Source organism: Neodothiora populina (genome assembly GCF_041146345.1).
Source record: "Neodothiora populina strain CPC 39397 chromosome Unknown canker_contig_15, whole genome shotgun sequence".
Lineage (NCBI taxonomy): Eukaryota > Fungi > Ascomycota > Dothideomycetes > Dothideales > Dothioraceae > Neodothiora > Neodothiora populina.
In genome coordinates, this window is record NW_027191413.1 from 2,518,148 (window position 1) to 2,531,595 (window position 13,448).

The following is a 13,448-nucleotide window of genomic DNA, read 5'->3' on the forward strand; positions in this document are numbered from 1 at the left end:
CGTAGACATCACCACTTTGACGTTTGAACGTCGTCTACCCGTGTACTTTGATATTGGCCTTGATCGTGAATTCGGGAGGCTATCATGGACCATCCTGACCCTCCCACTAGTCCGACCAAGTCTTCGACTGGCATCCCGCGCTTCTCAAAACTGCCAACTCTGAAGTCTGCCATCCCTGCTTCTCTGCCCCCGTCTGGTCAGGTTGCAAAGTCCGGTCTACCATATCCGGCCAAGTCTGCGTTTGCGATACCTACCGCGAAGCAGGCTCTTCCCAAACCCAAGGCTCCGACAGCTAACAAGAGAGCCAGTGTCATTGGCACTCCATCTCGTTTGCCACCACCTAAGACTTCCACTCATCGGGCCACTCAGTCTGTATCGACCTCCAACAATGCTTCTTCTGTCTATGGCAGGCGTCCAGAGTCAAGACCCGGCTCTCGTCTAGCACGTCCAACGCCGGCAAAGCACTTGCCATCGCAACATCAATCTTCTTATCTGGAGGACACGGACGATGGGTTGGGTTCTCTCGGCGGCTTCCGCTCCTCATCCAGACAGAGTTCTCGCGCAGGAAGCTCTCTTTCGCATCATGCGGAAGAGACCCCAACCCAGACGACCCCCAAGGGCAGGAAAATCGCTCGTCAGAGCCTATCCGATAGGACGATTGACAGCATCTCACGCTTGCCCCCAACTCCTGCGACGGATCGAAGGAGGTCTAGTTTCTTTGCCCCACCGAGTCCCATGGGGCCACCCTCGCGTCCAGCTTCGGCGATGAGCAACGGGCTGCGCCCTGGCAGCAGTGATGGATTTGCGAAACCCACTGCTCAGCTGATGTCTCCTACCAAACGAGTGCCTGCCAGTGCAAGACCAGGCAGTAGAATGTCCATTGACTACGCTTCTTCCAAGAGCACTCCGTCCAAAAGGAGCGTTAGTACGGGTGTTCCACGCAGTGTACAGTCGAAGCCGGCTTCGGCGCAACAGAGCGCCATCGGGCGGCCCTCTAGTTCAAGATTACCCAATCCTGCCACAGGCTCACGGATACCCGGCACACCAGGAGCAGGCGCTTCAGCAATCGCACATCCTTCCACTGCAATCCGCAACGCGACCGCGAAGAGAGTGACCGCACCAGTAGCTAGTGTGGCTGGTAGACCGCGAGCCGAGAGCCCTACCCCTCTAGCGCGACCAGCCGCAGCGACAAAAGCTCCCACCTCTTCGTCAGCTCTACGGGATCAGATAGCAAAGGCCAAAGCAGCTGCAAAAGCCGCGGCCACCGCTAAGGCTAATGTCGCTCAGCATAACGGAAATGAGGACCTTGAATTCGATCTGGCTATTGATCCATTCAATGCAAGGCCCAAAGATAACAAGGGTCTCTTGTTAAAGCGCATAGACGCAGCTCGAGCTGACGGACGCCTCAACATAGCAGCCATGGGGTTGAAACAAATACCAGATGAGGTCCTTCGTATGTATGATGCTGAGGAAATGACCAAGAGCAAGCTCACGTGGAGCGAAACCGTCGACCTCACACGGTTGGTCGCTGCCGACAATGAGTTTGAAATTATCTCCGATGAGATATTCCCGGACATTGATAACGAGGCTGCCGCGGAGCAGGACGAAGATAGCAGCAAAGGCCTGCAATTTCGAGGCTTGGAGTCACTAGATTTGCACGGCAACATGTTAATTGCTATTCCTGTTGGCTTGAGGCGTCTCGAGAGACTCACGGTAGTCAATCTGGTGAGCGAAGCGAAGCACAGTATCTTGTCTGCGACACTAACATGTGCGGTAGTCTCATAACAAGCTCAACAACACGGCTTGGGATGTCCTCAGTCAACTAGAAACTTTGGAAGAACTTCGGCTGGGTCACAATAACCTGACTGCTTATCTGCCTCAAGGTCTGAGTCGCTTGCGCAACCTACGGACCCTTGACTTGCAGTCGAACAAGCTTCTTAGTCTTCCTGAAGGCTTACGCGATCTTGTGAACTTGCGCGTGCTGAATGTCTCACACAATCAACTTACAGGGATCCCTATGGATGCGCTCGAATCTTTGCCACTGATAGAGCTATCCGTGGCAAATAATGCCATGGTAGGAGCGCTGTTTGGCTTCAGCGTTGGCGGTATGTCACACCTCGAGTCGTTGGACGTTTCCAACAACTCTCTGGCTTCGTTGGCATTTTCCGAGAGCTTAGCCTTGCCAGCTCTGAAGACATTGAATATTGCAAACAATAGAATTGTTGCTTTGCCTGATGTCACCGGATGGACCGAACTAGCGTCTATCGCCGCAGGGGACAACAAAGTCTCAGGACTGCCCACGGGTTTCACGAGTCTACAGAGCCTACGCCACGCTGATTTCACCGGAAATGATCTCGCCAAGCTACCGAATGAAGTGGGACTTATGGGCTCTTTAGATACTCTCAATATCGCATCAAATCCTATCCGGGAGCGACGACTGCTGAACATGAACACCGAACAACTGAAGCGTGACTTGCGCAGTCGTATCGGTCCTGATCGTAGACAGCCGTCAGAAGAAGACTTCGAAGACGAAGGCATCGATATTCAGTCACCCGGCAGCACTGAGCAAGCGTGGAAGCTTTCGTCTGGACATCTAAATCTTGCCGACAAAGATCTCGTGAACGAGGATGCCGACGAGCTGCGGTCCTTCCTCGGTACCAACAACGATGTTCGAGAATTGGTATTGGCGAAGAATAACTTTACCATGATCCCTTTCGAGATCTCATTGGCGCAACACCTGAAAGTGCTGGATATCTCCAAATGTTCGCTGGAAAGGGACTACCTGATGGAGGTAGTCAACTTCCAATTTCTGAAAGAATTGAACATCAGCGGCAACAAGATCACGTCGCTAGATCCCCTTCTTGACATGTTTCTAGCACCCCGGCTGGAAGTCTTGGACATTTCCAACAACCGACTTGTGGGCTCTGTACCAGCATTGAAAGGCAACTACCCAGAATTGAAGGAATTGCATGCACGAGACAACAGGCTCGACGCCGTGTCAGCAGAAGCATTGGCCGGTCTGCACTCCGTTGATCTATGTAACAACAACATTGGGCTTATTCCCCCACGCATTGGACTTTTGTGGGAACAAGGTCTCAGAGGCTTAAGTATCAGTGGCAATACTTTCCGTGTTCCGCAACACCGCATACTGGAAAAGGGCACAGAAGCCATTCTGGCGCACTTGCGAGAGAAGATCCCAGTGGAAGACGTAGGCGAGGAAGAGACTTTTTGAGATGAGATGTCACCACATCAAGGTGTAAGGCCGCTGCTTCCAGCATCAAGATGATCGGAGGACTGGTGACCGAACCAAAAACCACATTAAGAATATCTCAGCGTTAGTGGCTCCTTCTTGCGATGTATATATAATGATGCAATGAAAGGGTAGCCGATCAAAACTTAGTGCAGGCTGGATTGTCGAATATCAATGTTTGCGACTATAGATGATTATATCCTCACTCCATTCAGGATGCGATCAATTTCGCTTATTGCACTGTACATCTATGTAGCAGGCGATGGATGCCTTGAGGAAACGGACTGGAAAAAGGGCAAAGAATGCACGGACCGTGGAGTGATCTGAGCCTCGAACTTCGCACAGCGCTAAGCGAGAGGTTTATTGTTCAGAACTTGACCTTCGCCTCCTCTCGAAATTTCCTTCTCTTGACAGCCGCGACAATATCGACAACACTTGACCGTTGATCGCCCATCCGACACAATGGTATGATTCTATCGCCCGTCTAGCAATTGCATCTGTGAATGCGAGGATGAAATATCTATCACCACCGCTCGGTTTCCACGATCGATCGCTCTTCGAAGACTTTTTCACTATCAACATCTTGAACACTTCCGTCTCTGAGGCTCTGCAGCATGGACGTGTTTGCTGTGTACAGCGCGACATGCATGATATCATGAGGAGTGTTTCGATGAGTTGGCAAGATTGAAAACGTTGAAGAGGATGTCGGTCGATTCATTGGGTGCGAATGGGCTGGTTATCGGGTGTAACAAGGCAGTCGTCATTTACAGTGATAGAATTGCTTGGGCTGCACCAGATGCCAGGATGGGTTTCTTCTTCTCGACCACTCGTGCGCGGGAAGAACAATACAGCTAACACAATTTTCTCCAGGCCATCAAGCACAACCAGCAGATCCCGCACAACCATTTCCGCAAGGATTGGCAGCGCCGCGTGCGCGTGCACTTCGACCAGGTAATTCCCCTCTCATTCTCTTGAGAGCAGTGGCGCCTGCAGGTCAGAGACAGAGTCCTGACAAGAATTTTCATCAAATCTAGGCCGGCAAGAAGAAGGCTCGCAGAAATGCCCGCCAGGCCAAGGCTGCCGCCGTCGCTCCTCGCCCCGTCGACAAGCTGAGACCCGTTGTCCGCTGCCCCAGCATCAAGTACAACCGCCGCGTTCGCGCTGGTCGCGGTTTCTCCCTTGCTGAGCTCAAGGTACGTTATGAAATTTCCAATTCTATGTCTTGACGGGCTTCGATCTGATTTCGACAGGCTGCTGGTGTTCCCCGCAAGCTCGCACCCACCATCGGTATCTCCGTCGACCCTCGCCGCCAGAACCTCTCCGAGGAGTCCCTGAAGGCCAACGTCGAGCGCCTCAAGGCCTACCGTGAGCGTCTTATCCTGTTCCCTCGCAAGACCAAGGCCCCCAAGAAGGGTGACGCCTCTGCCGAGGAGGTCAAGGCCGCCAAGGAGGGCTCCACCGTCGAGCGCAGCAACGCTGCCTTCCCCATTGACAACAAGGTTGTCGTCAAGGAGGGTAAGGTCTCTGACTACCCCTCTGAGGAGAAGGCTTACCGCAAGCTCCGTGACTCCCGCTCTGAGGCCCGCCTCGTCGGTGTCCGTGAGAAGCGTGCCAAGGCCAAGGCTGAGGAGGCTGCCGACAAGAAGAAATAGAGAACTCGCCCATGAAAGTTTCTTCATGACTTGTTTCCCTTTTTTCTTCCTTTAGTCTCTCATCATGCACTCGGGCTATCCAAGGCGTTTTGTTCGGAGTTGCTAGCACTACTGAGTGGTGGCTTTTGGGCAAGGCCATGATTATTACATTAGGTTGCTGTAGCATTCCAGCAGGAGATGAAAAGTACTTTAGTTGCCCATCTTTCGATACCCTCATGATTTCTGATTCTGTTCCATCACATTTTCCTTGGTCTGTTGTGAAATGGTTCTGCCACAAGGTCATGCCCGAAATACATTTTGGCTTTACTGTACTGTATTGCTCAATGGTGTTATGACTGGTGTCACGTGCATGCCTCGTAATGCTTATCTTGAACGCCATAGATAAGGTAAGGTACAAGTAGGGCAGGGTAAGATACATGGAACAAGTAGCAGTCCTGCTGAAGGAGAATGTCGAGTCTGAAGCCACATCGAACATTGCTGCATAAAGTATGCCGCGTTACCTACCGTTGCACTTGGACATAGAAACGTGTCTGGTGTGCACCTCCACAGAATTACCTTGCGATTGTTGCTCCAGAAGCAGGACCAGATGCTGAGATTGTGAAAGAGAATGGCTTTCACATGTCAGGGGAATTCAGATGAGCTAGATCTGACCGCCGGCCCGTAGTCTAAGCTCACGTGCCTGATGGGTACCAAGGCTCAGGATCCTCTCACCAAAAGGGACCAATGTCCAGGGGCATGCGACCATCCGCCAGCGAGTGGAAAAATGTGTGTCTGAGTGGGTGAAGTAGGCAAGGTATCGATAGAAGAATGCAGCGTGTGTGATTCTTGATACTATAGAAGAGTATATTGCACTCCAAGGTTTGGATCGATCGTTTCTTGTCCATCGCTATCGACTTTTACCCTGATATCGTCGAGCGTTGCCCACAGACGGCACAGTGATTTGTCCACACGTACGTCACACAATACATGTATTCGCCCAGTAGAGGCAGACTATCCAAAGGCAAATGGCAGACAGAGTGTCAGAGTGTCAGAGTGTCAGAGTGTCAGAGTGTCAGGGCGAGGAGGAGAGAGTCAGGGCCGCCGCCCCTCATCTCGCTCTTGCCAAGCCGGACTCTATAAGGAAACGCAATGCCATCTCTCTTTCTCTTATTACCCTATCTTCTTTTCTGTTGTATATCATTCTGAAAAGACACATAGTCCTAAAAAAGTGGGCCTTGGATTCTCGACTCCCGCTTCTTTCCTGAACGCCTTCTTTCCGAACGTCAGAATAGCAGTAACATGTAAAGCTGCTTGTGTCTGCATCAACACGACAATAATTCCTCTCGACTTTCCCAACCTGCTGTCATCGCACGAAACCCCTCGTTCATAGTATGGACTGGCCCATCCTACGCACGGATTCACCCATGGCTCTTCGACACATCAACTCCCGCTACAACAATGCCGACTCGGAGCAGTCCGCATTGCATCTGCTCTACGCTCTCTATCCTGACTGGGAACACTCGGAAGGCTCGGTCGAATTTGTCCGCTTCACTGACGGAATCACAAATACTGTACGTCCAGTCGCAAAACGGGGTGGGAGAGACGGACATGCCTCCGTCCTGCTCGTTCTCATTCCCATGTCCAGTCTCATGTCGTGGGAGATCATGTTACTGACCGCACCAGTTACTCAAAGCAGTCAAGAAAAGGCCTGGCCTGAGCAAGGAACAGATAGAGCAAGATGCCGTACTACTGCGCGCATACGGGAAAGGAACGGATGTACTGATCGACCGCGAGAGTAAGACAGCCCACCTTGCCGCAAGAGGAAGAGGAAGCGGAAGTATTAACAGAGACAAAACAGGAGAGACTCGGTCGCATTCCCTTCTCGCCAGCCGTGGCCTGGCCCCTCGATTGTTGGCGAGATTCGAAAACGGCCTGCTGTACAGATTCATCGCTGGCGATGTGTGCAGCCCCGAGGATCTCAGAAGACCTCAGATCTACCGCGCAGTCGCCAAACGACTCGCGCAATGGCACAGCACATTGCCCATCTCGGCAATCAGTTCGACAAAGCGTCCAGAGGGCCTGAACGGTTCCACGGAACACGGCAGTCCCGCCACGACCAGACCGACGCCAAACCTCTGGACGGTGATCCAGGCATGGATTGACGCTCTACCAGCACAGACTCAACAAGACAAAGATCGCATCCAGACCCTCAAGGCCGAACTCGTCGAATTGTCGAGCAAGCTAGGACAGACTCCCGGACTGGACGGCAACGACTATGTCTTCAGCCATTGCGATCTGCTCAGCGGCAACGTCATCGTCACAGACTCGGCGTCGAACGACTTCTCCGTCGACTTTATCGATTACGAATACGCCACGCCCGCGCCCGCAGCCTTTGACATCGCCAACCATCTCGCCGAATGGGGCGGTTTCGACTGCGACTACAACGCTCTACCGACGCGCTCACAGCGTCGCGAGTTCCTCACCGAATACCTCCGCTCATACCGCACCTTTGCTCCCTCATTGTCAATTCCATCATCATCACAACCCTCAACCTCCGAACCACAAAGAGAAAACTCATCAACGACAGCCTCAGAACCCGCCCCTGAGTTCCAACAAGAACTCTCCCAACTCATGGACCAAGTCGACCTCTTCCGCGGCGTGCCAGGCTTCTACTGGGGCATCTGGGCTCTGATCCAAGCGCAGATCTCGCAGATAGACTTTGACTACGCGTCGTACGCTGAGGTGCGACTCGGGGAGTACTGGGCTTGGAAAGACGCCTCTTCGAACGGAGGCGACAAAGCTGCGGGCAAGGAGACCCCGTTGAGGGAGCGCAGGTGGGCGCAGGAGGAGTGATTGTCCCGCTTCATGTGCTAGATGGGAAATCAGGACAGAAAGAAAAAAAAGAGGAGATGGTTCGCATTGTGAAAGTCAAACGGACCCTTCAACATCCGCTGACGTCAAAGGAAGAGGAGGAGAAGATGAACGAAGAAAAGAGAATACAAAGAGACAGATATACACGCCGAGAAAGAGTCGAGGGAGATGTAGTACGATAAGCAGTTCACTCGACGACGCAAAAGATTGCAAAGGAGGGAAGCGAGGGAGAGAAAAAACGTAGTCTTCTTTTCCCCCCTCTCCTCCGTTCTTAACCCCCCCCCCCCCCGAAAAGGTCTTCAACACGACGATACCCTTAATTTAATATCTACATTATATAGTCATGGCGAAAGAAGAGGAAAATTCACTACATTCAAGCAAAACAGAAGAGCCAGAGCAGAAGTATCGGAGTAAGACAGAGCAGATTAGAGGAAAAGGAACGAAAAAGGAGTAGGCACATTAGGTGATGACAAGCGAGTGGGCTCGAGATATCATAGTGGTGGTGGTGGTAGTAGTAGTAGTAGTAGTAGTAGTAGCCAAATCATGATCATTTCCAGACTGCGACCATCCAGTCTTCGTTCATGCATCGTCACGTAGACTGAATCGACCGTCCCATTCTCCCTTCTAAGCATCGGCGGAAGAAGCACCAGTCATCTTACTGACACCCTCCTTGACGCCCCTGTAAGCAGCATGTCCCCAGCTGCCCTTGGCCTTGGACAAAGCCGCGTTGCAAGCACCCGCCAGAGCAGCGACGTCCGTGACGGCAGAGATCATATCGAAGCCCCGGTCTGCATACTCCTGCGCCTGCTCTCCACTGGTGCAATAGATGCCGGTGGTCTTGCCGGCCTTTTTGGCAGCCTCGTGGATGGTGTCGATGGCGCGCTTGAGCTCCTCGTGCATTTTGCCTTGTAGAATAGGGAAGCCCAAGTTGTTGCCTAGATCGAAGGGGCCGATCAGCAGGGAGTCGACGCCCGGCACTGCTGCTATCTCGTGGATGTTGGCTAGTGCTTCTTTTGTCTCGATCTGGACTACGGTGACGATGGCGTCGTTTGCCTGCGTCAGGTATTCGCCCTGGCTGATCGGGGTGGAGCTGTGGAATTTCTCCATGGCGAAGGGGCTTCCGAACCCTCGTGTGCCGAGGGGAGGGAACTTGGTGCTGCTGACTACCTTTTTGGCATCGTCGGCGGTGTGGATCAGAGGCACAATGACGCCGTGGGCGCCCGCATCGAGGGCTCTTTTGACCATCCAGGCTTCGTTCGCAGCAACTCGGACAATGGGGGAGACTCCACACGCAGCGATGGCTGCCACGCACTCATGCATATGGTCGTCGGAGATGTTGCCATGCTCTGTGTCGACGCATATCCAGTCGGGCCCACAACGAGCTAGAGTCCTCGATAAATTGGAGCCTGGGAACATCTACGTTGAGTCAGAAGGAAGCTCTCAGACTGACTGGATGAAAAGCCACGTGCCTGCCATGCGCCAAAGGTAGGTCCGCCCTTGCGGAGCGCATTCTGTAAGCGGTTGGCGGACTGCATGCTGAATGGTCCTCTTTCAGTGCTGTCGATATGCTTTCGCAAGCTCTCGAAATGACAAAAAGCAAGCAGAGACAACGGCACATCAACAGTCAGCGAGATGGTGAGCATGTCGGGTATTCGCACCGACCCCGCAAGGTAGTGATTTTTTGCCCCGCATGGGCAGGTACAGTCAAACTTCCCGAGTTTGCAACCTTGTTGGGCATGGCACGCCGAAGCGGCAAGCGAGATCAAGACGAAGACGAAGACGAAGAAGGAGAATGCATTAGAGCATCATCCATGAGTTTCTGCACCTCGTCTTCTTTGAAACGATGCATGAGCTTTCGAGCCTTTGCGGTAGTGCTGACTTCGGTAGTCATGTTCTCCTCGACTTTATCGACGTGGACCTTTTTGTTCACAGTGTCAGTACTGCAATGCCCGCCCGCTGTGGAGATTGCCATTTGCCACTCACGACAGGCGTGTCGAATTCATATAGGTCTTTCCACTTTTGTTGCGACGGTGCCATGACATCTATCTCATCATACTCGAATGGGCGACGATCCCACACGTTGGACAAGACTTGCTTCGCATTGTCGCAGAGGCCGCAATTTGCCCTTGTGAAGAGTGTCAGACGGCAGACGTACCGACGCAAAGCGAATGTAGGAATCATGGCTGGTGGATGTTCACACGCTATGCACGATTGATAGAGAGAGCAAGAGATCAATACAGTTGATGGTCACTGAGGTGTGAATTGGATGCGTGTATTCCGATACTGCTGGCACACAATGTACTTACTGTACGGAGACTTGTAGATGACTCCCTCGGCCCGCGCCGGTGGAATGTTCGACACAGCTTCGACCAGCTTCTGACGTATTCAGAGGTCAAGATTCCACCGAGCCTCAATCCCAAATACAGTACAATACAATTCACAGTCTTTTGTTCCACAGTTCCAAGAATCACACAACACATCAGAAAAGAAAGACAGTAATCAACATGGCAGTCGGCAAGTGCGTTCACAAAGGCTGCGGAAAGACCTTCTCGCACGAGGACGAAGAGTGCGTCTATCATCCCGGTCCTGTAAGACTGGCCTTTCGTCCACATCTCCGCCTGCTACCGAACACCGAATCACTGACCTTCTTTTCTGTCTGTAGCCAGTCTTCCACGAGGGCCAAAAGGGCTGGAAATGCTGCAAGACCAGAGTCCTGACCTTTGACGAGTTCATGACGATCCCGCCATGCACCACAGGAAAGCACTCGACCGTCGACGACACGCCCGCACCTCCTCCTGCCGGCCCAGCCCCCGAAGACACACCCACACTCAAGCCAGAGGTAGCCCAATCAGCCGAGCCAGCTTCACAACAAGACCCGGCGCCCCGTGTGCCCGTGTCAGCAGCAACAGCCACGCCCCGACCGACCGCCTCACCAGCGCCTCCCGAAGCAGACGAGTCGGACGACCCCGACACGAGCATCCCAGCCAACGCAACCTGCAAGCGAAAGAACTGCGGCGCAACGCACAAAAGCGGCAGCGACAGGAGCGCCGAAGAATGCGTGCACCACCCTGGCGCGCCCATCTTCCACGAAGGCAGCAAAGGCTGGACGTGCTGCAAGCGACGAGTGCTCGAGTTCGACGAGTTCCTGCGCATCCCCGGGTGCCGGACCAAGACCAAGCACTTGTTCGTCGGGCCCAAGAAGGATGAAGAAGCCCAGGAGCAGGTCGTCGAGAGCGTCAGGTCGGACTTTTACCAGACTTCGGCGTCAGTCATGGCGTCGCTGTATCTCAAGAATATCGACAAGTCCAAGTCCAAGGTCGAGTTTTCTTCGCCTACTGCTGTCTCATTGGATCTGCGCACGACCGATAAGAAGCGCTTCGAGCAGGAGATGCCGCTTTTTGGAGCCATTGTTCCCGAGAAGAGTAAATTCAAGATCATGGGTACTAAGCTCGAGCTGGAGTTGGCAAAGGCCGACGGTGCGGGATGGCCGGTCCTGAGAGGCGATGATAGACCCACTGGCGAAATCATTCAGACCGGCAAGGCGGGCAGAGCATAGACCATCTTGTTCTTCGCTCCTTTTTGTCGGCCCACTTCAGTCGTGCCTGATACTGCTTGCAGAACAACCGCTCTAGCTAGAGAAGCATTGGAAGAAAGCTGGAAGCAAAGTTGGAAGACCAGAACCCTAAAAGTAATCTTTGATAAAGCCGCATTGTTGCATACATTCGAATTTGTGATCGGGTTCGTCAGGAGCATCCTAATCCGGAGCCTTTGTACCGCCTTTGTATGCCACGCCTTTACGCCTAGTGCCTCCCTTTCCCTTCTTCCCCATGAGAATGCCATCGCTTTGCCTTGGAAACCCAGCCTTCCCACCGTCTAGTCGATTTCACACAACGTGCAAGAATTAATTCCAAAAGAAAACAAAAAAGGCCATTTCGTGCTACTTCATTCACTGTACTGCCACTGCGGGAGCCTCGAACATGTCATCGATGCCCTCCTGGCTGTTCACGTCTTCCTCCTCGCTCTCTTCCTCCTCGAGCTCCTCTTCGTCCTCGAACCCCGTCTCGAGACCCCTGGCCCGCAGGCGGATTTTCATTTCCTCCCGCTTCATCTCTTGCCACCGCGTGAGAGCAGCAGCCGCGTGCACTCTGAACCCGTAGATCCTGGGTACATATCTTGACTGGGTCTTCTGTGGTAACATGGCAGGGTAGACTTGGAAGAGGATGTTGTGGAATGACGTGCCAAAGTATGCGCCATCGATGGAATTGTGCCGCGAAGACTTGGGGTTGAAGATGTCCTCGCACTTGGCGCAGTAGAGCTTCACCGTGGACATGTTCGCCACATCGTGCAGACCCATGGGGAGAAGGTGTTGACTGTCGCAAATCACACGCGGGCATTTGCCAAAGACGCCTTGTTTGTACTTGTCGAGCTGTTCCCAGGATTAGTAAAAGAATCGTTTCGTTTCACAGCGGCTTGACACGCACCATCTTGGCAAGTCCTCGCGTCGTTACAATGTATCGTGCGTGAACGAGTCCGTAGAGATGCCGCGCACTTTTCTCAATTTGTTCGCGCATGTCGTCGTCGACCTCCATGTCGAACACGTCCGTCACCAGATCCAAGGCATATTGATAGTATTGCACCTCGGTGTTCAAGCCTGTCAGGTTGAATCGATCCGTTAGGTAATCCTCATCGATTTCGCAGAAGTACTCGTTCCCGCGAGATGAGATGAACTGCGTGAATTCGGTGTCAGTACAAGAAGCTGCCAGTTTATTGCTGAACCTCAGCGCATCGACCTTGCAGATGCGAGGTGGCTCCAGGTCGTCCAACTTCAAGAATGGATAATCGGCAAAGCTACCATCGTTCTCCGATCGAACAAGTGTATTTGTCTCAATTATGACTCCCGTTTGGCTGATGGGCCATTCCAGCACCTGCAATGCGTAATGCCAAAAAGAAATCAGGGGGGCTAATCTAGCGAGAATCAAGCCACGAATGCGCAAATGGGCCTTTTGGCCACAATAATGCGTTCAAAATGCCAATACCTTCTCGTACAAAAGATAGCATGAACATAGGGGCTTGAAGACGGGATGGTGTCCGTTCAGTAAAAACAAGGCGTAGATGGGCAGTAATGGCCATGTCTACCAAATCCCATCTCTTTCTATTCGGTAGTGCCAGATCACCCAAAGAAAATCATGCAAAGCAGAAACGGAAGCAAGTACAACAGAACTCAACATCACTCACCCAGTCGCGCCAGTAGCTGGTGTAATCACTGTCGGTCTCACTGGCAAAATCATCCATAATTGTGACAAGTTTGTGTCGATGTCAAAGGTGTATTAGATAGAGGCCCGATCACAGACTGATCATAGTGCGCGTGTGAAGGAAAGCCCTCTATATTGCTTCAGGCAGATGCGACCAGTAGTTCGAATTTGTTGTGGCTGACGAGTAGTGTGGCTGCAATTGATTTCATGCAGTGTTGTTGGCGGTCTGCGCATTCGAGGTGGTGGGGCACAACCAGATTGAATGGGTGAAGCTGGAGAAGGTCGGAGAAAAGAAGCGCCGGTAATCCGGTTCGCGCACCTGGGTGTGAGTGTTTCTATCCTCGTTCACACCCCTAAAAGAACACTATCATGTTCAGAGAGGAAATGTATATTAGGCATAGGACTGAGATTCGAAGAGTCTGAGGAATTGCAGAAGGATTACTT

At 52.5% G+C, this 13,448-nt stretch overlaps 7 protein-coding genes across 7 annotated transcripts; 4 read left to right on the plus strand and 3 right to left on the minus strand.

Moving 5' to 3' along the window:
* Nucleotides 1-84: 84 nt before the first annotated feature.
* On the plus strand, nt 85-3,232 carry AAFC00_003197 (uncharacterized protein; the record flags this gene model as incomplete). Its single annotated transcript, XM_069342639.1, has 2 exons — nt 85-1,725; nt 1,778-3,232. The coding sequence occupies 2 exons, from the start codon at nt 85-87 to the stop codon at nt 3,230-3,232; spliced, it is 3,096 nt and encodes a 1,031-aa protein (XP_069199145.1).
* A 480-nt stretch (nt 3,233-3,712) lies between these two features.
* On the plus strand, nt 3,713-4,902 carry AAFC00_003198 (60S ribosomal protein eL13; the record flags this gene model as incomplete). The annotated part of the gene is made up of 4 exons (XM_069342640.1): nt 3,713-3,715; nt 4,121-4,201; nt 4,285-4,443; nt 4,501-4,902. 4 exons carry the CDS (start codon nt 3,713-3,715, stop codon nt 4,900-4,902), a joined length of 645 nt encoding a protein of 214 aa, XP_069199146.1.
* Nucleotides 4,903-6,272: 1,370 nt separating this feature from the next.
* On the plus strand, nt 6,273-7,734 carry AAFC00_003199 (uncharacterized protein; the record flags this gene model as incomplete). The annotated part of the gene is made up of 3 exons (XM_069342641.1): nt 6,273-6,452; nt 6,565-6,676; nt 6,740-7,734. The coding sequence occupies 3 exons, from the start codon at nt 6,273-6,275 to the stop codon at nt 7,732-7,734; spliced, it is 1,287 nt and encodes a 428-aa protein (XP_069199147.1).
* A 642-nt stretch (nt 7,735-8,376) lies between these two features.
* On the minus strand, nt 8,377-9,287 carry AAFC00_003200 (uncharacterized protein; the record flags this gene model as incomplete). Its single annotated transcript, XM_069342642.1, has 2 exons — nt 8,377-9,168; nt 9,222-9,287. The coding sequence occupies 2 exons, from the start codon at nt 9,285-9,287 to the stop codon at nt 8,377-8,379; spliced, it is 858 nt and encodes a 285-aa protein (XP_069199148.1).
* A 227-nt stretch (nt 9,288-9,514) lies between these two features.
* On the minus strand, nt 9,515-9,933 carry AAFC00_003201 (uncharacterized protein; the record flags this gene model as incomplete). Its single annotated transcript, XM_069342643.1, has 2 exons — nt 9,515-9,670; nt 9,736-9,933. The coding sequence occupies 2 exons, from the start codon at nt 9,931-9,933 to the stop codon at nt 9,515-9,517; spliced, it is 354 nt and encodes a 117-aa protein (XP_069199149.1).
* A 323-nt stretch (nt 9,934-10,256) lies between these two features.
* Nucleotides 10,257-11,308, plus strand: AAFC00_003202 (uncharacterized protein; the record flags this gene model as incomplete). The annotated part of the gene is made up of 2 exons (XM_069342644.1): nt 10,257-10,340; nt 10,415-11,308. The coding sequence occupies 2 exons, from the start codon at nt 10,257-10,259 to the stop codon at nt 11,306-11,308; spliced, it is 978 nt and encodes a 325-aa protein (XP_069199150.1).
* A 390-nt stretch (nt 11,309-11,698) lies between these two features.
* AAFC00_003203 (uncharacterized protein) lies at nt 11,699-13,044 on the minus strand (the record flags this gene model as incomplete). Its single annotated transcript, XM_069342645.1, has 3 exons — nt 11,699-12,178; nt 12,234-12,479; nt 12,988-13,044. 3 exons carry the CDS (start codon nt 13,042-13,044, stop codon nt 11,699-11,701), a joined length of 783 nt encoding a protein of 260 aa, XP_069199151.1.
* Between the last annotated feature and the right edge of the window lie 404 nt (nt 13,045-13,448).